Consider the following 27,065-nt stretch of genomic DNA (forward strand, 5'->3'; position numbering starts at 1 on the left):
AAGTGTTACGAACTAGGTGGCCTGTCCTGTGCCTGCCTTGGTTTAATGATGTGAATTAATACAAAGTGCCGGGGAGCGCTTTTAACCTTGCTGATCAGATGGGTTGTCTGTCATCCCCTTGTGTTTAAATAGGGGAGCCCTCCAGATACTAGAGAATTCAGAAACGGCATCAGAAGCTGCCAATATGTGTGGCAGCAAACAGTCAGTCATCTTAGGCCCTGGTTCTAGAGCAGGACATCCCGCTGGGAGGCTCGTCCTTGGCATTCCTCCTGTGCCTGGGGCCTAAGCCCAGGGAGTGCTGTGCGGGCGATGCTGTGTGCATCATGTGCACCCAGGAGCAGATCTGCAACGCTGCATACAGATTGCTGTGTGGGTAGACCAGAACGAAGACAGGAAACGTATAAAGGAAATGTAATGCAATGGAAACCTGTTCGGCGCAGTAATAATACCAATGGTGAGTTGGTAAGCCGGACTTAACTCTGAAGTAAGACCAGGAGTTAGTGTAGCAATAAAGAAATGTGGTGACGACAGGCTGAGTTGGGATCCATTGGCGATTATGGGGAGGGTGGGAGGCTTTTCTTGTTTTGTCTTTCATGCGCCTGGTCCTGTTCAGACACAAACAGTGGCTGCCTTCAAGCATCAATCAAGTTCTGGTGAACCGGACAGCAACGACAATGTTAGCAGACAGTAGCTAAGGCACATGGACCTGCACGGCGCAGGGAGGAGGGCGGTGTTCAGGTACTCTGCTGTCTAACTTCAGCCTTGGGAGGCTGATGTAACAGGTGCTCTGGAGGTAAGTGAGGAAATCGCGTGGCAAGACCGTTCTAGGGGTTACGGGTAAGCTTTTTCTTCTTTCCTCATCGGGTCAGTAGGTGCTTTGTACCCCCCGCTTCTTCGGAAGCGGCTGCGCAACTCGCGCTAACGCCACGCCAGGCACGCTGCGCGGGGAGCGGCGCCGCGGCCGCGGGCTGACCTGCCCGCGCCCCCCGGGGCTGCCGAGCGCCGAGCGCCTGCTCCGAGCCGCCCGGGCAGGGACGGCAGCCGCGCCGCCGCCGCCGCCGCGCACGGTCCGTGCTGCGGGGGCGTTCCCCTGCCGCCGCCCCCGCGGGGAGGAGGCCGCAGCTCACCGCAGATGAAGGAGCCGCTCCGCCGCCGCAGGTCCCGAGGCCGGCGGGCCGGGGCCGGGGCCGGGCGGCGGAAGCCCGCGCGCTTCCGGGGCGGGGCCTGCGCGGAGCTGGGGCGGGGCCGCCGCCGCCGCCGCCACCCGGGGTCTCGCCGTCCGGCCGGCCATGGGGGAGGCCGGGCCGGGGGCCGGGCCGGGGCCCCGGGAGACGCCGGAGCCTGAGGAGGACGAGGCGGCGGCGCCGGCGTCGGGCGGCGCACGGTGGGGCCGGGCTGGGCCTCGCGGCGGCATCCGGGTGCTGAAGGTGAGGGTGGGGAGCGCGGCCTGCGCGGCGCGGGCCGATCGGGGGGCGCTCGGCCCGCCGGCCGCTCCTGGCAGCTCGGCGGGGCGCCTGGGGGGCGCTGCCCGCCTCGACCTTGGCGGGACGGCCGGGTGGGGCCGGGGTCTTTTCGTGCCCGCGTCCGAGCGAGGCTGCCCGGCGGTCTGTCCGGCTCGGCGCCCGCGGGGCTCCCGCCGGCTCATGCAGAGCCGTCCCGGGGGGTGCCGGCGGTGCGGGAGGCCCCGGCCGCGCCTACGGCCTGTGCAGAGGGGCTGGCAGCGCGGCCCTCGGGGGAGGAGGGCAGTGGGACGCCGGCTCGGAGGCAGCCGCTGACGCTCTGGTTTGGGCTGCCTTGCAGAGAAATGTGAAGCGCAATGGGAGCAGGAGCTGTTTGAACAGGAGTCGCTTCGGTTCCCGTGAGAGGGACTGGCTGAAGGAGGACGTCAGACGAGGCTGCGTGTATGTTTATGGAAGAGATTCTGCAGCCACTGCTTCTTCAGACTTGCGCTTGGTCCTCTGTACAGTGGACACCCCAGCATCTGAGATATGTGATGGAGAAGGGAGGAGAAACCTCTTTTTGCAGCTTCATGGAGACCTGGTCAGGTGAGGGCTGAGAATGGAAGAATATGTCTGAGAAATATTTGCTTTAGTCTTGCAGGGCTCTTCACCGTGTGCCTACCTATGTTAGCAGGGCAGATGTGGAACAGGTAGAGCTGGTAAGTAGCAGTTAGACACAGCCTTGAGTAATGCTGTTCACAAAAATGAAGTAGTGGTGCGCCTTTTACACATCTCTTAGTTAAGCCGTAGGTGTTTTAGCGGGGAGGGTTGAGGGTTTGGGTGGTGCTCCAACCAGAAATATGTCCTCGTTTTGTACGTAGGGGCTACCATTCCTATACCCCTTTATTATGTTCTATGTTACGGACATCTTAGCATCCAGAAAACTTAAGGTATTTAAGAGGCTGTAAACAGTTGTTCTGAGTTAGTGAAACACGTAATGTACTTTCACAGTTATGTCATATAATATTTATGCTTGTCATTTTTTTTGCTAAGAAGAGCGCCCAGGTAAATAATTAAATGTAGACGGAAAGATAGCATAGTAAGGGTTATATAAAGAAGGCTTAAGCAACAGATTATATGTTTTATGCCTGCAGTTGATTTAGGCTGAAAATAGACAGCTCAGGGTTTAATGTGCATGAACTTTGTGCAGTGGGGTGTATTATGGACTCCTGGAGGTTTACAGGTTCCTATTAGGTTTGTTAGGATTTAGACTTTGCATTGATTCTTCTGGACTTAAGATTCAGTTGTAAAGTTGCCACTCCTGTTCTCAGGGGAAAAAAATTGCTATGGTCTCCTTGCATGAAGGCTAAGCAGTAGAGGCAACACACGCTGAACAGGACTGGTAGCTGGTTTTTTTGATAGTGAAAGAAAAGTCATAAGTTGCATGTGTCCAAATTTAAATACCATGGCATGTGTTTAATCAGGTAGAGGTATGGAGTGCTAGTGGCAAGAGATGCAGAGAATAGGATGTGCTTAAAGCTGACTGTTAAAAAAAGTTATTTAGACCTGTTTGCCTTGCCTTGCCCAGCCTGGGTTATTGGAACCAGGGGTAGGTTAGTTAGAAATACTGTATGAGGATAGATGGACACTTTAACATAGCCATCGAGGCAGCTGAAAATCTCCATTCATTGCTTGAAGAATTTATAAGGAAACTGGCTTGTTTTGGGACCTAACAGTGGGTAGATTTTCCAAAGTTTAGTAAGAAGAGCAGACCCTTTACTGCAGATCATGAAAAAGGCTAGGTAAAGCTGGTAGATGTGTTCAGAGAGTCAGAGAGGAATGTTTTGACTTTTTTTTTTTTAGCTCTTGAAATGGCTTTTCTGTTTGAATCCTTTTAAGTATCCATCTCTCTTCCTGTGCTAGGTAGCTGTGCCTGTCTTTGATTTGTGGCAGGCTTTGCAGTGGATTAGCAAATAGGTCCTGCTACCAGTATTTTGGAAACAAGTACCGAGTTGTAAATGTATACTTCCCACTCTTGTTCCTTCTTGGTGTGTCTAGCACTCTGTTGAGCTTTGTCTTAAATTTCATGAAGAGTTCTTGATTACAGCGTATCTGTTCCTTGTAATTCTCAGAATGTATTTGCCACAGAAGAGATCCCTGAACCCCCTGGGGGGGTTCTTAGTCGAGAAGTGGGAGTTACCGGTATTGCTTCAGTAACGTCTGTGTTAGTAACAGGAAGCAGGCCTGGATGGTACCTGCTTGCATGTCCACAGGAAAATAACAGAATGCTCAAGATATCCCCACGCCCTGTTGAGATAATTCCTTCCTTGAACAAAGTTTACTGATTAATGTGTTTGCAAGTGAAAATTACTCTGTTAAGCATCTGATTGCTTTTTACCATAGGTACGTTTCTCTCCCAGACAACTTCTGAATTCTTCATCCTTTTAATATCAGTAGGTGACTTTCTTTCAGAAGCTGAGTATGGCAAAGATTGATTTGGCACCTAACTCAGAAGACTCAAAAATGGACAGTAAATGAAAGAATAACATAAACCATTTTTGTGTATTCACTTTAAATATTCAGTGGTGTCCTTGTGATCATTCTGTATTTCCCTTTCAAGTCCCTGTACAGGGGAGTCAGTTTCTGTCAGAACTTTCTTCTCTACAGCGCACCTCGAGGATCTTAGAGTTCTCTTAGCTAGAACCTTTCCTTACGTTAGCACCCTTTCATATCTAGAAATTATACCTTCTTACAGATGGAGGGGATTAAACAAAAATAGCACAGATACCTTCTTTGGTCTGGAGACCCCTCGCAACAAAAATTTAAACTACGGAGGTATGAAAACTTGACTGTTGCTTATGAAGAAGAGCTACAGTTGCAGCAGGAGCTGCGTAACTGTTGCTACTTTTTGTTGGCTTTTCTTTCTCCTTACCCTTTGTACCCTCACTTAATGGAGCTGCTTCTCTGACCACTAGGAGTGTCCAGTCCCTGATATGTGATACTGATGTGGATATAATGGCCTCTTTGTGCCGAATAGCAGCTGCTGTGACAGCCAGGGTGATCTCCATGTGTGCTAGCGTTCAGGGGGTATTGCACTGGCTACAGAAGAATTTTTGCATTTCTGATGTGATCGCATGCCACGTTGGGTTTCACACCACATTGCCTTCTCTCAAAGGGAAAGCGTGTTTTTCTACCTCAAGCTTTAACTATTGCCTCTGGAACCGGTCAGCCTTGATCACGTTAGTGAAGAAATTCCATGTAGAAACCGCCACCGCAGATACTGGTTTTGGTTTTCCGTTTCCTGGCCTATCCTAGATTTTGTTAGTGTATCACGTGGCTCCTGACGAGAACTTGGACCAGTGGTCCATTCAGTCAGGTCTCCAGAATGTCTCCAAAGGCATTCAGTGGATTGCTCCCTTTTCTGGTTTGAATGTGGTCTGCAGGTAATGAGGTGGTTTGTTTGTGGCTTTATTTACAAAGCCCTGTGCTGGACCCGTGAGTGTCATTAGCTAAATGCGTGGACCCGTGCTGGTGTTTCCTGGGTCACAGACTCAGCTTACCAGCTAATGCCGGAAGAGCAGCTCAGCCATGGGCTGAGTGTCAACAGCTTGTCCCACCAGGTCTTCACGCTTGAAATGTGTAGCACCAAGCCATGCTTCATCTGTGGGGTGGTCAGTCAGTGTCTGCTGCATATATGTAACTTTTTAGGTGTCGATTTTTCTGTAAACTCAAACTCTCTTGCCAGGTAGTGAACTTTGAACAACTTGTGGTGTTTTGCAGACAACTTGCAGAATTCAGAAGACTTAACTTTTTGGCAAGGCTTTTTTGTTCCAGCCGGTGGCAAGCAAATCTAGGTGGTGCGATAGTACAGACTACTCTCTCGGTTGGTTTTCAGATAGGAATGGTACTATGGCAAGAGAGATACGTTTGTTGAGGGATTAGGCTTGAATAGATACTACTGCCAATGTTCCTTTTGAACATGGCTTTTTTAGAAAAGAAACAAAACCAAGGGCGCTGTGTTTGATGTCTGCAAGAAGCATATCAGTTTGATTTACGTCAACAAGAAAGAAAATTCTTGCTGAAGTGAAAGATGAGGGGAAAAGAAATAATGAAAAATCAGATCTCATCTCCAGAAGGGGTAACTATAGTGCGATGCGGTATCCAGCTTTTTCAGGAGGGTAAACCACAGTACTCTACCTCAGAGAGTATTGAGCATCCTGTAGGACTGTGATTTAATTTGTGTCATATGAAAAGCACTTATCCCTTTACTGTGTTAAGGTTCTTCCTGAATTCTGATGTGCAAGAAGTATATTGTTCAGTGCATACTCACAAAAGCCTCAGTCCAGTCAGTGACCAAATTGTAATGGTCAAGTGAGATTTTTTTTTTACCTAGGAAATGAAGATGCAGACTACTTGAAGTCCTCTTTTTGTGAGTGACATTCAAGATTTATGGTTCCTGAGCCATGGGTCACATGATGGAGAAGTGTCTTCTGGCAAGCATAAGGCTTTAATAGCAGAAGAATTGGAATCTAGGGGTAGTTGTGGGAAACTTAGGCAAGCTATTTGGAGATCCAGTCAAATCTCTCATATTCTGCTTGTGTTCTGCACTGAAGGGTATAGAATCCATTAGGGTTTACTGTTTTGGAAGTCAGCATTGTTCAGTGCAATCTATTATTTATTCCAGTTTCTAGTAGCTTGCCTGTTATAGGAGATGGATACACAGGTTTGTCATTTCCAAGATTACCTCAGAAAGCTCTTTTGAAAGTTTGGTGTCATGTTCACTGCTATCTGTGGCAAAAAAATTAAATGATAATGTAAACCTCAGTTACTTATTTATAGAAGCGCTTGGCTCTGAGCTTCTAGATCTCAACAGAAGGTCCTGCAAAAGACTGAGAACCTGCATTTGAACTAAAGAACTGAAGCAAAAGGGAGAAGCATTGATGGCATTACATTCTCTTGAACCAACCGCTTGTTATGTGGCCGTCTGGCAATGCAGGGAAAGAAAGTGTTTCATAAATCAGCTTTTCATGCTGATTGTACAAAGAGCTCTATCTTAGCTGGCCTAGGACCTTTTTCCAGGAGTTCCAAGAAGATGAGCAGTGTCAGAGCGATTAGTGGTAGTGCAGGTGATCAGCACTGTTTGAAATTTCCATGCTCAACTGCTGTTTTCCTTCTGGGACTTTTTGTTTTGGAAGCTATTTTCCATTTTATCTTGGAAAGCGTACGATTTGGTCCTTGCTTATAGCCTCTCCAAACTATTTCAGAGGACTTCTCAACTCATTGATGATATAAAGTGGATGGCATAATCAAGAGTGAAGTCATCCCAACTACAGGGGCAAGCTACACTTTTTGTGATACTGACTTGGATTCTCCTTCTAAGACACATGAATTTGTACCAGGTAACTTCCACGTGGTCTTGAGATTAAAATTTGACAACTGGAGCTAAACAACTGACCCTTGACAGGCAGTCAGGAACCTCATGAAGTTCAACAAAGTGAAAACCCAAGTCCTGCACCTGGGGAGGAACAACCACAGGCATTAGTACAACTAGGGGCTGACTGGCTGGAAAGCAGCTCTGGGGAGAAGGACCAGGGCATCCTGGTGAGCAACAAGCTGACCATGAGCCAGCAATGTGCCCTTGCGGTAAAGAAGGTCAGCAGCAGCCTGGGCTGCGTTAGGAGGACTGTTGCCAGCAGGTCCAGGGAGGTGATCCTTCTCCTCTACCGGCACCGGTGAGGCCACACCTGGAGTGCTGTGTCCAATTCTGGGAGTACAAGGGAGACAAGGACTCACTGGAAGGAGCAGAAGCAAAGAACCACTAAGATGATTAAGGGACTGCAGCGTCTTTCATCTGAGAGAGCTGGGACTGTTCAGCCTGAAGAAGGCTTAGGGGAATCTTATCAGTGTGTATAAATACCTGATGGGAAAAGAGGAAGACAATGGAGCCAGACTTTTTTTCATTGGTGCCTAGTGACAGGACAAGATGTGATGGGCACAAGTGGAAACACGGGAAGTTCCCTCTGAACATCAGAAAACTGGCTGAGCACTGGCACGGGTTGCTCAGGGAGGTTGTGGAGCCTCCTTTGAGATATGGAAAACCCAGCTGGACGGGGTCCTGGACAACCAGCTGTAGATGGCCCTGCTTGAGCACAGGGGTTGGGCTAGATGATCACTAGAGAGGCTTGTTCCAACCACATTGAGTTGGTGATGATAAAGATTTAAAAAAAAAAAAAAAAAAGTTCAGAACTGTGATTTCCATTTTACTAGTGATAATGAATGGACTGACTTTGAAAAAAGTATGTATTTAAAGTCTTAAATACTTGCGTTACTGTTTAGTATGATTTAATGCTGTGCTTGTGATGGAGCCTAAACTCACCTTCTAGTCAGTATAATGGGATAGGAATATCTGTACTGAATTGTTGGCAAGCTGAACAGCAGTAATCATCTGAGTGCCGTGATTTGGCATTATGTACCTTAAACTCCTGTGGATTCTGAGCATTTGTTCAATTTGTTTTGGGAAGTTAATGTGAATTTGGCTTTAACAAAATTTTGTTAGTCAAAAAAGACATTACGAATAATTGGGAACATGGCAGAAACCGTGTCTTTGTCGTGTGTGTGTGTCATAGCATCTGATTTGGATACCAGAAAAGTATCCTCCCCTGGGGAGGGCAGGAAGGGGAGGGATTGTGCTTTCTGCTGAAATTTATCTGAATTTGCATTAAACTACACTGGCTCTCTCTTCATTTCCTTTTCTTTACTGGTTTAAAGGAGTAGAAAGAAAAAGCAGTTTTTCTATTTAAAAAAGGCATCACCACAAAAAAACGCAACAAACCAGCCGTAGCAGCAGCAATGGTATGCGTTGCTGACAGTCACCTGATTACATCTTGAACTTTAAATTGATGCATGAATGTTATTCTCATGTATGAGTTTTGGAGTATACTTATAGTACCTACCAAATTGCTGTCTCTGACATTGCTTTTAGTCACATTGGAGGCTTCACAGAATTGGAGTAACTCCTCAGAATCTACTAAAAACTATGACTGGTGATAGATATTAATTCATAAATTAACCATGTTTTCTACTGGTTATGGCAGCCAATATTTCATAAACTAAAATTTAAATGCTACTAGTCCAGTCAAGGAAGAATGAACAACAGATTTCCAAACAAACCAGCTCCATCAGGGAGTGATCCTTTGGGTGGATTTGAATACAGATCAAGATTTTCCTCCTTTATCTGTTAAAGAAAGCCTATTTATGGGTTGAAATTTTCCAATAACTTTCTGATTATATTTAGCGCTGACTGGAGTCTCCAAGGCCTGACACCCGTTTAGTAGTAGAAGCTCCAAGAGACAGTTTCTGAAGTGAGAGGAAGGGGATTATTTCATATACAGCCTTCTGACTAGCAAGTTGATGTATTTCTGCGTCAAGCAAAACGGGGAGAGAGCAAAGTTGCCATATTCAGGCTTAGCAAACATTGAGCGGTAAGAGCTGGTTTTCTGGACAGGCTAGAAACTTTGTTGTTTTGGACCATAACTTTGAGAGTAATCCTGTTTCTGATGCAGAGGTCCTGTGTGTGAAGTGAAAGAGTTGCAATGTATGTGCTTGAAACACCTGAGGTCATTTTACTTCTTGAGGTGTGTCCTGTTGACTACAAAGGAAGTCTGTATGACTAGATACTTGTAAATGATACGTCTTTTATGAAATCAGTCCTGCCTTAATTATGAGATGGCATTTGTAAAGCGGTCAGTAATAGTGGAAATACTATAGTATAATACTAGTGTATTATACTAGTATAATAGTGGAAATACTATAGTATAATACTATAATGCCAAAGGCATTAGTCATTTGTTGCAGTGTGTGATGTTGGACGGGGCTCTGAGCAACCTGATCTAGTTGAAGATGTCCCTGCTCATGGCAGGAGGGTTGGACTAGGTGTCCTATAAAGGTCCCCTCCAACCCAAACCGTTCTATGATTCTACATTCTAGTGTCATTGGTAGAAAAGCAATGCACAAACCAATAAAACTCGGTGGCTGATGCCTTACAAACTGGAAACTGTTGTTCAGCGTAAACATTTTTTTGGATGAGGGGTTAGTGTATGTCTGAATAAAGAAAGGTAAACTTGCACTGTTCAGCTGCTCTGTTAATAATCTGCGACTAAAAGAAAGGTAACAAGTCTGGAAGGTGTAGATGGAGGGAGTGACGAGTACTGAGAAGTCAGTGCAACAGGTTGATCTAGATGGTTTAGCATACGCTATTCTCTGGAAAACACTGCTTTTCAGTATCGCTGGATGTATTTATGTAAAAGCCAAATGTACTAAAGAGGAGAGGAAGGAGGCTATAGCTTGAAAAAACTGCAATTCAAGAGGGCTTGTGGATTGAAGGGGTATGAGTGAATGTGCCAAATATTCGAGAGCAGGTTTGATCTCGGAATATAAATACTGTTGAGTAGAACCAAGAAGTCTTTGTACAGTTTTGCATAGTCTGTGCGTAGATACAGCGAACGATCATGGTTCTAGCGCTTACAGAATGTTGGTGAGCCAAAAAAAAAGATCAGTAGTAAAAATTATTTTGAGTTAAAGTAGACCCACCCTACCGCAAGAAAATTTTAAAAGCACATCAAGCCTCATCTTGTAAAGGAAGTTTTAAATGGTTAGTCTCATGATTTAATAACACCTGTTTAAAGAATAGGTGACAAATTGAGGTCCAGTGACCTTAATCTGAGGCTAGGATTTTTTTAATGCTGGATAATGAGTGGGCCACTGGAGCAGTTTAACTCCCATCTTACTTTTTCAGTGCTTGATCTTTTACACTTTTTTTTTCCCTAAAGTAAAACTTATAATTTAGTAAGAAACTCTGTTAATTTTGCAGAAAATAACAATTCGGCATCTCTGGAAGAAGTGGATCTCTGGATGAGAGGATCAGAAAACATCTTTTCTGGTCTGAATATGTTAAACCTGATGTTTCAGGAGAACTTTCTCTTATTGCCGTTTATTCAAGTTAGCCACTGAATCCTTCCTGTGATCTGTTGTAGTTCTAAAACCGTCTTTTCTTTAAATGTACCGTTCGAGTTAATTTTCCAAAGCATGAGAATCTTGCACTGATGAGAACTAAAGAGAATGGGGAATTTATTTTTTCTTTCTTTTTAGAAGTCATTCTTCTGGAGGATTCTCATATGCTTTGCTCCCAGCTGCATTTGGAAGAGGAGTTTAAGTAGAGTTCTTTTACATCTTTCAGTCAGGGCTTTTTAACTACTTGGTGTCTGCCTTTTGTGCAATATTTCTGGTTTTGCTTCTTGTCATTGTTTCCTCCTGGTGCTTCTTAAATCATGGAATGGAAGTGATCACCGTGGATTGTATGGCTTATGTGTATTGCCTTTCCTCTCTGTTTCCCTTCTGAAATGTAATTCTTCAAGTGCTACCATTCTTAAGTGCTACTTGACAAGCAGGAAGCACAGACCCCAAGGATGCATGCTTGCCAGACCTCTTCAGAGAAGCAGAACAACCAGTATGTCAGTATTGCTTACACTTCAGCTGCAATGAGACTTGTTTAATCTTTTTTGCTTTCTCAAACTACTCTCTTGTATGTTTTGACAGGAGGCTGGAGCCCACAGAAAAACCCCTTCAGATTGTGTATGACTACTTGGCTGGGTTGGGTTTTGATGATCCTGTCAGAATGCAGGAAGAGGCAGCAAACTCTGATCTCAGCTGTATGATTCGCTTTTACAGTGGTAAGAAATTGTGTATGTGCATACTGTAGCTGTTCCTGTAGCTTTAACTATGAGGTGGAACTCAGCTGAAGCCCAAGTCATTGACCTGTTGGGTTTGTAGATGGCTACATCAAACACCCAAAGTACCAGTAAGCACTGCTTAAAATAACAAGTTTTCAAGACTAATAGTAAGAAAAACCCCACAATTCTGTACTTCTCTTGATCCTATCTATGGCTCGAGAAAAGATGGCTTCACAGGAGGACATAAGATTGCTCTGTTGTTTTTTGTTTCCTGTGTTATGACAAATGCCTTAGAGCTCCTAATGGGATCAGAAACATATTGCAGTTCAGTCTAGACATGCCTGAAGAATGTATTTCCGAAAGGTGTATGGATATGGGCAAGGAAAGTCCTGGCCAAATACCTCCACAGCCTGTAAATAGAGAGTGAAAGTGCCAGCCAGTTAATAATGAGGACTGCCATTAGAAACCCAGTGCATTTCATTGCAGGAGTGAGACTTCTAGTGGCCTATTGCATCGGTTTGGGCAGGATACCACGTGCATAAGGGGCAACAGAATGATGTGTGCTGCTAGCAGTCAGAAAAGGAATTCACTGAAGTGAAGATGAAATATAAAAGAAATAAGGGGGAGGAAAGCTGATAATTAAATTATTTATTTACTTTTAAATACTTCACCTCTGTATTTTTTGCATTTCAGAAAAAAAATGAAAATGCTTTTACTGGTAAATTGTTTTCGCGTAGTGGAGCTGGGTAGCCTGACTAAGCTGCTAGCCATTATTTGTTTATTTAGAAATAGGATCATAAGAATTCAGCTTCTCCACCCCTTTACCTGAGACAAACCCCTTCTGTCTGGGAGCTGTGTGCAGAGCAGGCAAAACACTGTAGAAGTGTAATGGAGATTGGAAGAAGCATGACGTGTACAGTCTGGATTTATAGGGCAAGGAGTAGGGAGTCAGAAGTTACTTCAGCTGGAAGGAGGGGAGACATCGAGCATAGTGCTGTAGAGAACTTTTGAAGAAAAAATGCGCAATTTAGTTTGCGTATGTCAAGCAGGAACTGCTGAAGATTCAGGAGCAGTGATTCAACTTCATGGAAGCAAGTAGATAATGGAATTGAGTAGTTTCAGTCAGCATGTGAGGGTAGTCCTGCTTAGAAAGAGGCTGTGAAGGAAGAAGTCTGAGGATTGAAGAGTGGTCAGGAGACCTGTTTTAAGAAAGTGAAAGCAAATGCTGCCAAAGTAGTTCTTAAAGGTAGGGGAGGAGTTAGCGGGAATGCTATGGAGAATTATGTGATCATTTTGCAAAGCCTGCAGCTGAGGACATAAGGGATGAAGTAATACATTTTAGCTAGAGAAACATTACCTAGAATCATAGAATCACAGAATGGTTTGGGTTGGAAGGGACCTCTAAAGATCACCTAGTTCCAAATCCCCTGCCACGGGCAAGGACACTTTCCACTAGACCGGCTTGCTCAAAGCCCTGTCCAACCTGGCCTTGAACACTTCCAGGGATGGGGCATCCACAACTTCTCGGGGCAACCTGTTCCAGTGCCTCACCACCCTCAGCGTAAAACATTTCTTCCTATGTCCCGTCTAAATCTACCCTCTTTCAGTTTAAAACCGTTGCCCCATGTCCTGTCACTACAGTAAGGCTCTCTGCACCTTCCTTATAAGCCCCTTTTGTATATCGAAAGGCCGCAACGAGGTCTCCCCGGAGCCTTCCCTTCTCCAGGCTGAACGACCCCAGCTCTCTCAGTGTTCTGTCATAGGAGAGGTGTTCGCGGCACCTGACCATTTCCGTGGCCCACCTCTGGACCTGCTGTAGTTCTGCGAACAGCCCTCATATTTCTTTCACTCCTCGGGGATGTCTCAAATTGCTCTGCTCTCTTCCCACGTTTCTGTCTGCCTTTCTCCTGTGCCATATTGGGTTTGTTTCTTTCCCTGGTGCATGGTGAGTACTTATGCCCAGTGGGGGAGATGGGAATACAAGAGGACTAATAGAAGCTCATATTAAAGAGCAGCGACAGGGAGGCATGCTTCCTGAAGTCTGGCTGTTGAGATACTTGTTAGAAGCTCAAGAGTTTTATGAGGGGAGAAGATGTGTTAGACTGGCTGGGAGAATGGCGGGACGGCTTCCTCTCAATCGAAGTTGCTTGGAGATTGCGGGCCAGTGACCCAGGCTGGATGGGGCAAGCTCAGAGACCAAATGTCACAGGGTGTTTACATGTTTCAACAACAGATCAAATGGAAGCAGCTGTCCAGGGCCATCAAACTGTTCATCTATGGCAGGTGTGACAGGTGTGAATTGTAGAGGGTCAGACACTTTCTCTGGTGGGGAATTGTCTTGATTCCTTGTATTGCTACAGCTGGACTTGTATAACTTGTAGGGCACTGTTAGAGGTGCTAGCTCTGTCTATTGAGGACCTCTATGGTTGCTCTCCATGGGAAAGCCTGTGCTTGCTAATTGGAACACGGAGTTAAGCATGGTCACAGTGACGTTCAAGGCCAAGCTCAGGAGCTGCAAAGAGTGACAGGAGCTTGCCTGTCCCTGGAGGTTAAGACTGTTCTTACACATAGCTTGAGGAGTTGTGAAATAGCTGGGATTCAGAGTAGAAGTCCTTGAATGTTGCCCCTGGATGTTTCCTTAGCAGTAGGACGTAGGTGTCACCGATGTTTCGGAGAGGATAGGGAAACTGGAGGATTGGTGTAGCTTCTTAGTAATATCTGGTGCTTGGAACAATGCTGCTGTGGCAGTCAGTAGGATACCACTTTTGGTCCCATAACATTGTTTTCTTTCAAGTCTGGGCTAGTCTTTTGGCTTGGTGAATTCCAAACGATTTTCTTCTGTGGATGATTAGAGTTTCTCACCATTAAAGGGCATCTTATGCCAAACTTCATGTCTCTGAAACAAAGCTACTATTGTAAACAAACAGCTAAATATTTCAGCTAAATTCAGCCTAGTGTAGACATCAAGACAATGCTTTAAATTTGGCAAGCTGAAGACCCTGCTTTCTAACTGAGAAACAATATAACTCTAGTCAGCCATTAACTTTTTGCTCCTAACAGAAGTTTGGAGTATGGTTTGTGTCTTGAAGTGGGGCATACGTAACCAATTGTGAGAATATTTTTCCAGCGGATCTAACTAGAGGTTTTGTCGTTATCTGGCATATATGTTGGCTACTCAGTTCCTCTGTCTGACTTGGGGGCGGGGGGTGGAATATAAATATCAGCAGGTTAATGCTGCTTGTGGATATCAGGACACTTGCAGGACAGTTCAAGACAGAAGCGGTCCTGAAGTTGTCAGTAGCAACTTCAAAAAAATAAAAAAGGATCCTTTTCTAAGTAAAACAAAGGACCCTTGGCCAGGATCTGTCTTAGGGATTATTTAGTATAAAATTAAATATAAATTTAATATGACAAGATTCTTAGCACTTGAAACTCCGAAGGCTTATTCCTGTTCTTTAAAGTATTCAGTTAATTGACTATTTGGAAAATTTTCCGTACCAGTAAGTTAGTATAAACAGTAGACCAAATCTTGAAAAGCATCTGGGAGATTTGTCATTATCTTGAAAAAAAAATAAAAAAAAATAAAAGGGGCAAGGAGGTAGGATGACCTAAAAGTAAGTGTATGTGCATTAGAAGGCTGAAGTAGAATTCTACTTTACTGGTTAGAGTCATAGCTAGCAGTGCACACAGTACAGCTGTAACAGTCAGTGCTCGAGTCCTTTCACTTGAATCATCTTCAGGGAAATGACTTTCTTCTGTAACTGATTTTCCAGGCCTTCCTTTAAAGCCCAGCAGAAGCCACTTATTTAATGGTTTCTATGACCTTAGCTGACTCAACAAGTGTTTGAAATTTCTTTTCTGTTGTACCTGAATGAAGGATGTTTGGCAAGCATATAAGCTCGCTAAGGTCTGTAATTACCTGTAGATTAAAAACATATTGCGTGGCAACTGTTATAATGTTGTACTGAAAGGGCATACAGTAATACAGTAATCAGACATTACTGCACTGATGAAGTGGCTTGTCCTTAGCCTGAGATTTTTTTTTTTAAGTGCAACTAGTTTTTTCTTTACTGGTTCTTTAGAATAACTGATTCTGCATGTTACAGCTGTGTTGCCATTCGTACTCGCCGCTGAGAATGAAGAACAAATGGAAACTAAAGGCTAATATCCCCTTTTTCTTTAGAAAAGCCATGTCAAGTGGAACAGTTAGATCGCATCCTGCTCTCTGGAGTCTATAATGTACGCAAAGGAAAGACCCAGTTGCACAAGTGGGCAGACCGGTTGGTAATTCTCTGTGGTACGTGCCTCATTGTGTCCTCTGTGAAAGATAGCCACACAGGGAAGATGCACATCTTGCCTCTCGTTGGAGGGAAGGTAAGACTTTATTTGGTTAGCTTCCCGTGGCTTAGAAAGGAAGAAGGGATTGTAATGATGGGTAATTATCCACAAAAGGTTAATCTAGGCTTTTGTAACACGTTACTCCATTAACTTGCTCAGAGAGTTGTACAACCCCTTTCTACTTGCTTTGCTTACGTAGTCATCTTAAGGATAGTAAAACAAAGATACACTAGTTCTGCTTTCCTGTTAGTAGCCAACGTTGTGATCGGGCGTTGTGGCAATTGTTACATATTGGATCTACTTCAGCAGAAAGATTTTAAGGAGGATTTGGCCTTCCAGTACTTAAAGGGGGCTTATAGGAAAGATGGGGACAAATGTTTTAGTAGGGTCTGTTGCAATTGGACGAGGGGTAATGGTTTTAAACTAAAAGAGGGTAGATTTAGACTAGATATAAGAAAGAGATTTTTTACAATGAGTTGTGGAACCCTGGGGCAGGTTCCCCAGAGAGGTGGTTGATGCCCCATCCCTGGAAGCATTCAAAGTCAAGTCGGACGGGGCTCTGAGCAACCTGATCTAGTTAAAGATGTCCCTGCTCATGGCAGGGGGGTTGGACTAGATGACCTTTAAAGGTCCCTTCCAACTAAAACGATGCCTATGATTCTATGGCTTGCTTCTGTGCTTCTTTCCAATAACCTTACAACTGTGTTTTCACCAAAATGTAATGTTACTGGTAGTCGGTAATACCACGCTCTAGACTTCAGATCCGTTGTAATTGCTGGAGTTTAGGCTGGCTGTTTTGTTTTCCGTTCTCCCTTTGCAGGTGGAAGAGGTGAAACGACGGCAGTACACACTTGCTTTCACATCTGCTGGAGCACAAGCTCAAACGTACCATGTTTCCTTTGAATCACTGGCAGAGTGTCAGCGGTGGCACCGACAGGCGTCCATGGTGAGGCCCTGGAGACTTGCGGTAGTTTGGGTGGTGGGTATGGGGGTAAGAAGGGTTTTCTGATGCAGGCTTGGTATGCAAGCAGAGGGGTAGCTATGATGCTGGAGACAGTACCCAGGACACTTTCCAGCTTTCTTCATTCCTTGCACGCTCAGGACTACTGAGACTTTCTTTTAGCCTTCTCTCCTCTTTCTGCCTGTGCGGCAATGATGAATAGTAGTTCTGCATTTTTTCACCCCTGCTGCACTTATTGAGAGTACCTAATCACAGGTCACTAGAACAAACCCCAGGGACTGGCTGACTTTACAGGCATAGAAACCTATGAATTGCACCTGTTGCCATACTTGAATCTGCCTAAACTGTGGCCTGGGCTGGCATGGGGCTACCCTCATAGGTTTGAGTTAACGCAGAGATCATAGGTCAGCAAGAGAAGTGTAGTGTTTTCAGAGTTGCATCTTTATTCCACATTAAAGTACAATTAGATGGCAGTAGCTTAATGCTGAGCCACACTTTGACCTCATATGTGTATATATATGTATAAATATATATGTATAAAAATCCTATGAAATATGAAATGAGCTCAGGATAAAGCAGGTCATAAAATCTGGCACGAAGCACCAAAGACCTCGAAACAAAGCATACCTAATGAAAGGAGATCTGATATTTGCAAAGACTTTATGAAATATTGCAAAACCATAATTTATGAAGCCTTTTCATCATAACAGGTTGTGTTTCCAATATCATACCCTGAACAAGCTAACAAAAGAAAGTCGGAAGAAGTAGCTAGGCCACACAGAGGTTCTGTTCTGTAAACCTTAAAGGTTTGAACTGGAAGGTCAACTCCTTCCTGTTGCTGCATGCATCTTTGGAAGGCACTCAGAGACTACGCTTTCTCAGCAGCCTCCTCAGCCAAAGACAGTTTTCTCCATTAAGTTGGCTCTCTTATGGTCTAGCTTTTAGGCAGCACCTGTTGCACATACAGAGCAGGGGTTTCTGTATGTCCTGTTTGTTATCCAGATATGCATCCTTGTCAGGGGGCTTGCAGAAACAATTGTAGCAAATGGCATAAACTCATATTCCGTGGACTCAGTTTCCTGCAGGACAAGGGGGTTCTTTCATCATCTTGCAGATTGGCCTTCCATTAGACTTCCAGAGAAGAATTCTTGCACAGCTGCAGCTCTTTCTCCTTCTTTTCAGGTTGTGTCTATGCGACTTGGCATGGTTGATCTTTCATGCTACAGCCTTGAGGAAATACCTGAGCACCTCTTCTACAGTCAAGACATCATCTACCTCAACCTACGACACAATTTTATGAGATCAAGTGGAGCAGGGAGTCTTGACTCTCTTTGCAGGTCTGCAAAGAAGTACTTTTCCTCTACACTTGGAGTTCTTGACACGTGCATCCAGGGACAAAGAGGAGGGGGATTATATTGCCCATTCTCGTGGGATGGTAAAAAGATTGATCTTGAGGAAACTCTAACAAACGAAGGGGACTAGGAAGCAGAACTGAACAGTGCAGGCAGGCATAAGCTTCCAAAAATTTACAGTTTTCATTAACTCCCTTCCACAGATTCTTTGTGCTAAGTTTGATCTGAGATGAGCCTTTTGTATGGACAAGATGCAGTAGTAATATAAAGCTGCTTGCTAAACAGAGAACATTTTGGGTTGTAAAATAAAAGGTGAGGGAAAGCATAATGCTGCTGTTGTGGGTAAGTGTTTGTAGGAAGAAGTACAGATCTGAAAAAGCCTGTTTGGTAAGTTCTTAATGTGCACTTGGAATTGTCAGAGGGCCTGTGAGACTCCAGCGTTGCTTTGGGAACTTGTAATGATCTGCTTTTAAGAGACTAGCAGTTGTGTGATGGTATGAAGCAAGATGTAGTCATCTTAGGTAAGTGAAGGAGTCTTACAAAAATATTTTTAAGTTAATTCCTGAAAACCATCAAAATTTAGAGGAAGATTAGTCTGTTGATAATCTACTCTAGCCGTGCTAAAAAGAACTCACAACAAAAGAGTTGCTTTACAAATTCCAAAAGCTGTTAGGAAGCCTGTAGTAATATTGTAAAATGGCTCTGTGTTTGGAGCATATTGTGCCTTAAGAAAAATGCATTTGGGGAAGCTTTGCAAAACTGCAGGTTTTAGTTTTGGTTTGGGTATTTTGGTTGTGTTTTTGGTTCAGGTTGTTTATCTCTAGGGGCCTATTATCAGGTTATTTCATTTTTCTTCCTATAGAGTAATGAGATACCTAGGTATCCATGAGGGTATACAGGGGGAAAAATTGCTTACCTCTGGGAATTCTTCAGTTTCATTGAGAGCCAGAGTCTAGTCTGGTTTTGTTTTAATTCCAAACTTGTTTAAATGTTTTCTAACTGCTGAATTTTAATAGATTGTGTTATTGGAAAAGCTGCTTAAAATAATTCAGGATTTTTCTTTCTGCTTCTCTCTTCAAATACATTGTATGATGTTGAAAGCCATATCAGAACTTTATTTTCTAAAATGCGGTATCCTTGGTTCACAGGATCAGCAAAGGGGCTTATTTCTTTTGACCTTGCATGTAGTCAACAAGAGATCTGACATGTCAGAAACTCGACTCTTTTCCTGGCAGTGACTATGTGTGATGAAGCTGAAATCCTCAAACAAACAAAAGCCATAAAAGAAGCCCTCACTTCACACAATCTTGAATAAACAGGTAGCATTAGGTAGCCCACATAAGGCTGCTCATTGCCTTTTGAAAAAATTTTATTTCTGAAGTTTTTAGGATGTTTATCATGTCACAGCCCAAAATGGAGAAACTTGCTCACTTGCAGTAGGTGTTATCAGTGCCTAGAGATTGACAGTTCCAAGCAGCAGAATTTTTTGCAATGATCAGATCTCTTCCTCTGAGGAAACCTTTAAAGCTCTAGGAGTCTAATTAGCTATAACTGTAATAATGGAACAAAAATAATTAATTAAATGGGAAATGTTAAGCAAAGGGAATTAAATAACACCACCTGTTTTGTTACGTCTCCTAGCTTATTTTTATGTAATGTACTGCCTTTCAAGCATCTCCCTTTTCTGAAAAACATTATCAATACTGGTCTTCATTGATAAGTGTCTGTATGTGCACACGCATTTGTATACATATGCATGCCTATTATCACCATTCTAGCTACTTGGTACAGAGCTGTACTGGGAGGCTTTGCAACAGAGCAGGATGTTGCCTTAAATTGGGAATATTTCAGGCCAGCGCCAGTTTGGGCTGCTGAATGGAGGATGGTCATCCCATGGAGGATTTGTTGCTGTGTTTCCATACCTCTTTGCTGTAATCTCAATACACCCTGCAAGAGCATAGACCAAAACTTGAGGAACCATAATGATTTCAGAATCCTTATTCCCTATAATACATGGTTCATGTATACAACTTGAATGAGAGTTGGGTTTGCATTCCATTCCTACATCTCTACTGCTTGAGAATACTGGGGCAAAGGAGAAGGAACGGAAGGGGAACTCAAAAGGCTTTCTGAGTATTGTCCTCTCCATTGAATATGACAGTCTGCTTAAGGAATCTCAGACCAAGCTGTGTCGTATACCAGTTTCCCTCCAGCTTTTGGAAACTTTTATGCCCCTTTTTTGTTTGCTTTGATATTGTTGCAGAGGTATGAATTGTTAAAAATTGGTTATGCTGTTGCATTTAATACCATGCCTCATGGGGCAGCTTCTCACCACACTCTGCTAATGACAGAGAAAGAGCTGCCTGGTGTTAAGGACAGGTGCCATAGAAAAAGCCATTGCAGAACTCCAGAGGAAGCAATTTCATTAAAGCATTTCCTGATTCCAAAAACCTGAGAACTGTGATCTGTCCTAAATCTCTTAAAGCTGAACCAGTTAATGAGAGAAGTTCAACTCTGTAGGTTTATCCTCATTGTTTCCTTCTTTTCCATTATTTTTGTGAAGTTCTTTGTGTTTCTGATTTTTATATCAAAGTTAGATCTTTGCATCATATAATACATTCCCTTTAGGGTGGCTATTACCAATACAGCATCTTTCCCTTTGGCTTTCAGTTGCACTACAAGAGAGTCTGTTTGTGGCTGCAGCAAACATAAAATGCCTGTGTCCTTATTTATATGACAGGGTGTTTTCTCAAAGTAAACAGTCCGTGTCCAATTCTCATATACGCTCCCTCGTTTTAAAAAAACCAACCTCCTCCCTCCGCAACGATTGTAAAGCAAAATGGAGAAATATAATGCGTAGCTCCTACAGAGGTCATTCCAATTATTCTGAATCTGAAAAAGGAGTAGCTATAAAGAAAAAATTTCAAAACCTTTCAGTCTTACACTTCAAGACATCTCAAGCTAGCAGCAGTATTCTCCCTCAAGCTAATTAACCTTGGTTTTGTTACCTATATTAAAACACTTGCTTCAAAATAAGAGTTACTCATCATTGTCTTGCAAAAAGTATGGTAGGCGGAGCAGATGAATGAACTAGGTGTTTCCAAGAAGTACTTCTGTGGTATGTTACATTAGATTTGCAATTATCTCATAGAAGTACGATATTAATTTCCCCACTGAATTAATTTCTGATGGTTCCAGTTTGAGATGGGGAGGTTATTACTTGGGTGAAATGACCTTTGTTTCCTGTAGAAAGAGGTAGGAACTCTTTGAGAAGAACTTGCACATTACCCCAGCCCATGCTCAATTTCTTCTGTTTGGACCTAGCACAGCGATAGAAGGAGCTGGAACAGGCAACCGTCTGTTAAGCACAGGTGGGACCATAGTGACTGTGAGGGCTGTGTCAGTTCTTGTGTGGCTGTACCTATGGTACAGTCTGCCAAGCAAGTGGCACTTTAGACATGGAATCTCTTCCAAGGACCTCTGGGTGTGGGTCTTGGGGCTTCCCAGTGCGAAGTCAGTGCTTTCCTGGTTTTCCCTTTTACAGCTCTGCTAGGCCTTCTGTTGTGCCTAGCTTGAAAAGGGTATTCCCTTCTGTTTTCTTCTCAGAATAGTTCCAGTTAATATTTTCAGCTCCTGTTTTCCCAAACTGCATAACTGTAGACTGTTACTCTAAATAATTCTTTGAAGGTAAATTTTTTGAACTGAGTATTTTTAGTCTCCTTAATCTTAGTAACAGCCTCTAGGAGGAAGGCTGTCAGGAATCAGGGTAGAAGGTTGTTATCAGTTTCTGCAGTAAAACCATGGTATTTGATCACTTTCAGCTTTACCACTGAGATACAAAATACCAGTGCCTTAAAACCAAATCTGTGCAGAAACTCCCATAATGAGTTAGCTGACTGTATTGCCAGTGTACAAAGACTTCAAAATTCTTCATGACTGGTTTTGTATGTTTTTGCTTTGAGACTGTGGAGGTCTGTGAATTAACTAGTGTTCTTGCCGATAGGTTTTCTCAGTTGAAGAGCCTGAACCTGTCTCATAACAGACTGGGAGAGTTTCCTGTATCACTGTGCGAGATCTCTACTCTGACGGAGCTTAATATTTCCCGTAATGGACTTCATTACTTGCCAAGCCAGATTGGCAAACTGTTGAAGTGAGTATATTCTTTTTATCTGTGGCCATAACCATCCTTGGTGCTTTGGCTGAGCACAGCTGACATGAAGGTACTGCTTATGAAAGTATGGGTGCTGGGGCAGCCTGTTCTGCCTGTGAAGGCTGAGTGATGGATTTGACTCCAGCAGGAGGTCGAGAACAAAGATGTCCAATAAGGTTTGTTTTTCCTTGAAAATGAAGCTATCACAGTATGTTTATAGAGGTGCCATTTTAAGTCACTGGTATATAGCAAGTTGTTATTCATCATTTGTGACTTCTTGCCTATTCTACTAGCTATGAAAATTATATTAATGTAAATCAGTTTTCTAATAGAGGAGATTAATGGATTTTGCCTATTTTGGAGTGGCCTAGGAAGACCCTTAACAGTCAGTTATGATGCCTTTAATCACAGGCACCACCTTGCTGAACTAGAGTGAACACAAAGGCTTCTGAGCTTATGAATATGCCCTCACTTAAACTTTAATAAAATCGAAGCTTTTTGTGTTCTCTTTGGGGTGGGTGTTTTTGGGTTTTTTTGTGTGTTTTTTTTTTTGTTTTATTTTTTCCTTTGGGTTGACTTCTATGATGCCTTGTGAGTTTGTGTCCAATTTTTATCTAAATTGAATATATCTTGTTCTCATTGCACCTGCTGCCATCTTGCATTCCCTTGCCTGCTTTCTTGTTGTTTCCTTCCTACATTCCTGTCTAAATTTTTTTTAAACTACTATTATGGTGGTGCCTTATCAGTGAAACATAAATATTGTTATGTTTACATAAAAACAGGTAGGAGTTTCTAAAGATCATGCTGTCAGGAGCATTTCCAGAAGCCACAGATTAGTACAGTGAAACATCTACAAAGCTAGGCTTTGTAGAACTAGGGAAAATATACATGCCCCTCAATACTTGGGCAATCCCCTCTGAAAATTTTGTCTTAAAAAAGTAAAAACCTTCTCCATTTTCCCCAGTAGCTACCCATAATGCATAAAAGCTTAAGCTTAGGTAAATTTAATGGCAAGATTATTTTTGCTTTTTTTTTTTTTTAGATAAACATGGTATTGTTGGTTCATTGTGGCCTGTTTTTCCTCCAGCTTATATCTTTAAAAAAGGAGTATCTGCAGCTACATTGGATGTAAGCAAGTAATTTCCAGAGCAATCTTTTAGCCATGTGAAATCTGTGAGGGGAAAAGCTGTATGCAGGCTTACACTTTTCAGAGATTTACAACTTAGTTATGGGTCCAGTCATTTTCATGACCCCTTGAGCCCTTATTCATACGCACTTTTTATGGCCCCAGAGTGCATTTCTACCACCACTACACACTGTTCAGAAAGTTCTTTGTTGGAAAATAATCATAACGAGGGAACTGTATTTTGGGGGGGGGGGGGGTGGGGGGGGGTGGGGGGGGGGGGTGGTTGAGTTTCTAAAGCCATGCAAACTTTAAAACAATTCACCTTGCAACAGAAAGCTACCCTATTCTTTTCCTAGTGTCTGACAGGACAACTAGAATGTAAAAACCTGTTACCAGTGCATTAGTCTGGTAGGAATTGTGAATAAGTGCTGTAATAGTGATATGAGATTCCAGCGGTTGGATGATGAAGGTGCAGTTGATTGGCTGATTTTTTTTTTTTTTTAATTGTTTCTTATGAGTCAGGTCTGTACTGTTACTGCTGCTGTTTTTGGTTTTAGTTTGTCATAGGTCTTTTAAAGATTGTCCAGCATGCTAATTGAGGAGTTATTAATTTGTAGAAAACGAGGTAATTAAGTAAATATCTTTCATTTACAATGTAAGTACTGATTTGTATTTTGCTTATGTCAATTTACTATCTTTGGCACAACTGGAGGTTTGCCTCCAGAATAATTTAAGAACTATTTGGTATTGCATACATGCAGCTCCAAGCCTATTACATGCATAGTAAAAGTACTCCAGTAATTTTATGTGCATAAGAATAAAATTAGCTGTTAGGTACCTGTGAAAAACCACCACACTGCGACCAGCGAGCTATACAAGGAAGTTAACTGAAAATGCCAAATGTGATGTTTGCTACTCCTTGCTGAATTATTTTCTTTCTCTTTTTCGTGGCTATAGTCTCCAGACCTTCTGGCTTGATGGGAATTTCCTCACATCCTTACCAGAAGAACTGGGAAGTCTGCAACAGCTCAGCTGTCTTGGGCTTTCCTTCAATAACTTTTGTGAACTGCCAGCAATTTGTGAGAAACTTGTCATCTTAGATAAACTAGCCCTGGCAGGGAACTCACTAGAGACCCTGGATCTTGCAGCACTGAACCGTATGAGTCACATCAAAAGTGTGGACCTGAGGTAAGGGGGGAAACTCGCATACATTTATAAATCAGATTGCTACTTTCAGTTACAGCAGAGGTGCTCTGTAACTTCCTATACGTTTCGCAGTAAACTAGGTGTAATTTTTTCTCTTACTGATTCCTTAGCTTTGAGGGAGTTCTCTTTGTGAGGGTGTTTTTCACTTAGAGAAATAAGGTTAACTGAGCAATGCCTGAAGCCACTGAATGTAATTCAGTCCTCTAGTTTCCTCTTTTGATACGCTGTTACTGTGAGCTTCAGTAGCTCTTTGATCTCTCCTACCCTTCTTTGCCGTCCCCCCCTCCCCGGGATGCCATCCTGATTCACCAGGCTGCCAGGTGCAGTGCTGTCAGAAAGCAACAAAGAACTTTTTGTCTATGGCAAGACAGTCTAGTATCTAGTCTCTGCATTAGCTTCCTGTGTCAGTGCAAATAGCTGTCCCTTGGCCTGGTTTCTGATTTCTAGACTAGTCTTCAGAATCTCTTAAACATTGGGGAATAAGTAAGATGGTTTCACATAGCAGCGCAGACAGAGGAAACTTTTTTCTTTGTATTCACTCCCTGAAATCCACCATTGCTCCTCGCACATTTGACTGTGCTCACCTTTGGCATTAGCCTTCCCCAGAACTCTTCCTTAACTGATGCCCAGTGTTCAGTGTCCTATTTTCTGACTTTGTGACTTATCTCTGAGTGTTTAGGCTGAACAACCTGAAGAGAGCAGCAGCTGACACTCTGGAGGGGAACAAATCTGTGACTTACATGGATTTACGAGACAATCAGATGACAGATCTGGATCTGAGCTCCTTGGGCAGCCTGGAGCAGCTGCACTGTGAGCGGAATAAGCTGAAAGAGTTGACGCTGAGTGGCTTCTCCCTTCGGGCCCTCTATGCCAACAGCAACTGTACGTCTCTTTGCCTTCTTCACCTGCCTTCTTCCTTCAAGCCCTGGGAATAAAGCCCTTTGCCATCACCCACTCGAAAAAAATACTTACGCTGGTGTTACAATAGAGAGACCTTACGTGACGGGTCTTCTGGGATCAGCTCCTAGGGATCACAGATGCATGTATGTGCGCAGGCTGTGTAACAGGGTGAGGTGGTGGTGTTGAGCTACTGTGCAAGGAATTCATCTTCTAGTGAGATCTGTTTGGGAGTCCACAAGTTCTCCCTTGTTCTGGTGCTCCACATGGCAGATGGAGAGACAGGATAGTGAGAAGCTGTAGTGCCATATGGCAGATTAATGAAGTGTGAATTCTGTTTTGGGAAGGATGAGTAGAGACATTGGCTATCCATAAAGTAAGACTGTAAGTCTCACTTGCTAGCTACTCTGTCTGCGTCTGTGATGTTTTCCTCTGAAGCTCTGCAATCATAGTTATTTGCTTTCCTTCATCAGGTCTGACAGCTGTCAACATTTATCCGGTTCCTGGTCAACTGACATGTCTAGAACTCTCTCAGTAAGTGACTATACACCACAGAATTTAAAGCAAGTATCGGGACACCTTTGCTGTTTTCTGCAGAAATTTTCCGGAGCTTTTAAGCTTTTGAAAGAGTTGTGAGCAACTGAGGCAAGGTGCTCCATCTTCACAGTAGAACTGGAAAGCCCAGCACTGAAGAATGATGATGAAAGTTTCCCAGACCAGAAGTTGCTCTGAACCAGTATGATGTGTTTAGGTGACTGGCTGTCCTTCAACTGTGGGCTGTAATCAGCAAAAAAATCCTAGTAGAGACCACTGAACTTGTGGCAGCTTACTGGGCTGAATGGTGGGAATCTGTGGAGCAAACATTTAGAGTAGCTGCCAGTGGTCTCTGCTGTGGGCCTCGTTGCCTGCGTCTGTCCTTGGAGCAGCATTGTAAGACCTGTAAGATAGGATGCCCAGAGGACCTGATCACCTTCTGCTTCATTTCTGGGCTGAAGCGCGATAACAGGATAGCGCAGGGTGGCCTGTTCTGCTGATGTCAGTGCTGTAAAGAAAAAGCCTGATCATCAGAGCCTTGTATCAATGCTTTCTACCAATGGTGCACCAGCTCGGTTTGCATTACATAGCTAGCCATGACATAAATTCCACATGACTAGCTTGGATACTGTTGTTCATTTGCCTGTTGCTTTTGGTTTGGCTGTCACTAATGTCATGCAGCATTCAAACAGGGTATGTTCCATACGGAGTGCTGATGTCTAGCTTTTCCCCCTTGCTTTTCTCAGCAATCAACTGCAGTGTGTCCCGGACTGGGCCTGTGAAGCAAAGAAACTGGAAGTTTTGGACATGAGCTACAACCTCCTTGTGGAGCTTCCATCAAGGTCAGCAAACCTACTTATACAGAGCTGAGCTTTCTTCTATGGCGAGCTGACTGGGGAGAGAGAAGCAGTGCTATTACAGTTGCTTTACTCCTTGTTGTGCAGAGATATAATCCACTTATTTTGCCTGTGCAGCATCAAAGTAGCCTATATTCAAATGTTGGAAAGAACTGACTTCCAAAACAGTTTCTTGGTTAACAGGGGCCAGGTAATTTAATCCTATGCTTCTGGCTTCTACTCTAGCTGATTGTACCTGAAGTAGAACACACTGCTATGATTTATTTTTAGTGTCTTGTGAAGACGGGTCATAGGTAAGGCCCTAATATGCCTTGCATTGCCCTGCAGAGACTTCATCTGTTACCTTTCATAGGGAGATATCACAGAGATCGTAGAATCATAGAATCATTTAGGTGGGACAAGACTTTGAAAATCATCGAGACTTTGAAGATCATCAAGTCCGACCATTAACCTAGCACTGCCAAGTCCACCACTAAA

At 43.5% G+C, this 27,065-nt stretch overlaps 1 protein-coding gene across 3 annotated transcripts in view; it reads left to right on the top strand.

Moving 5' to 3' along the window:
- The first annotated feature begins 1,229 nt into the window (after window positions 1-1,229).
- PHLPP2 (PH domain and leucine rich repeat protein phosphatase 2) overlaps window positions 1,230-27,065 on the top strand; it is a 42,947-nt gene continuing 17,111 nt past the window's right edge. The window contains exons 1-11 of one of the 3 annotated variants that reach the window (XM_064459910.1): window positions 1,230-1,427; window positions 1,801-2,045; window positions 11,034-11,167; window positions 15,351-15,541; window positions 16,326-16,451; window positions 17,649-17,803; window positions 21,822-21,968; window positions 24,052-24,282; window positions 24,980-25,182; window positions 25,671-25,731; window positions 26,478-26,573. In XM_064459910.1, coding sequence (XP_064315980.1) covers window positions 1,290-1,427; window positions 1,801-2,045; window positions 11,034-11,167; window positions 15,351-15,541; window positions 16,326-16,451; window positions 17,649-17,803; window positions 21,822-21,968; window positions 24,052-24,282; window positions 24,980-25,182; window positions 25,671-25,731; window positions 26,478-26,573 — 1,727 coding nt within the window. In that variant the 5' untranslated portion in view covers window positions 1,230-1,289. Of the gene's footprint in view, window positions 1,428-1,800; window positions 2,046-2,136; window positions 2,159-11,033; window positions 11,168-15,350; window positions 15,542-16,325; window positions 16,452-17,648; window positions 17,804-21,821; window positions 21,969-24,051; window positions 24,283-24,979; window positions 25,183-25,670; window positions 25,732-26,477; window positions 26,574-27,065 lie in introns of those variants that run through there. The other 2 variants (XM_064459908.1, XM_064459909.1) reach the window with 2 other exon arrangements.

This window comes from Phalacrocorax carbo, chromosome 8, assembly GCF_963921805.1.
Source record: "Phalacrocorax carbo chromosome 8, bPhaCar2.1, whole genome shotgun sequence".
NCBI classification, from domain to species: Eukaryota; Metazoa; Chordata; class Aves; order Suliformes; family Phalacrocoracidae; genus Phalacrocorax; species Phalacrocorax carbo.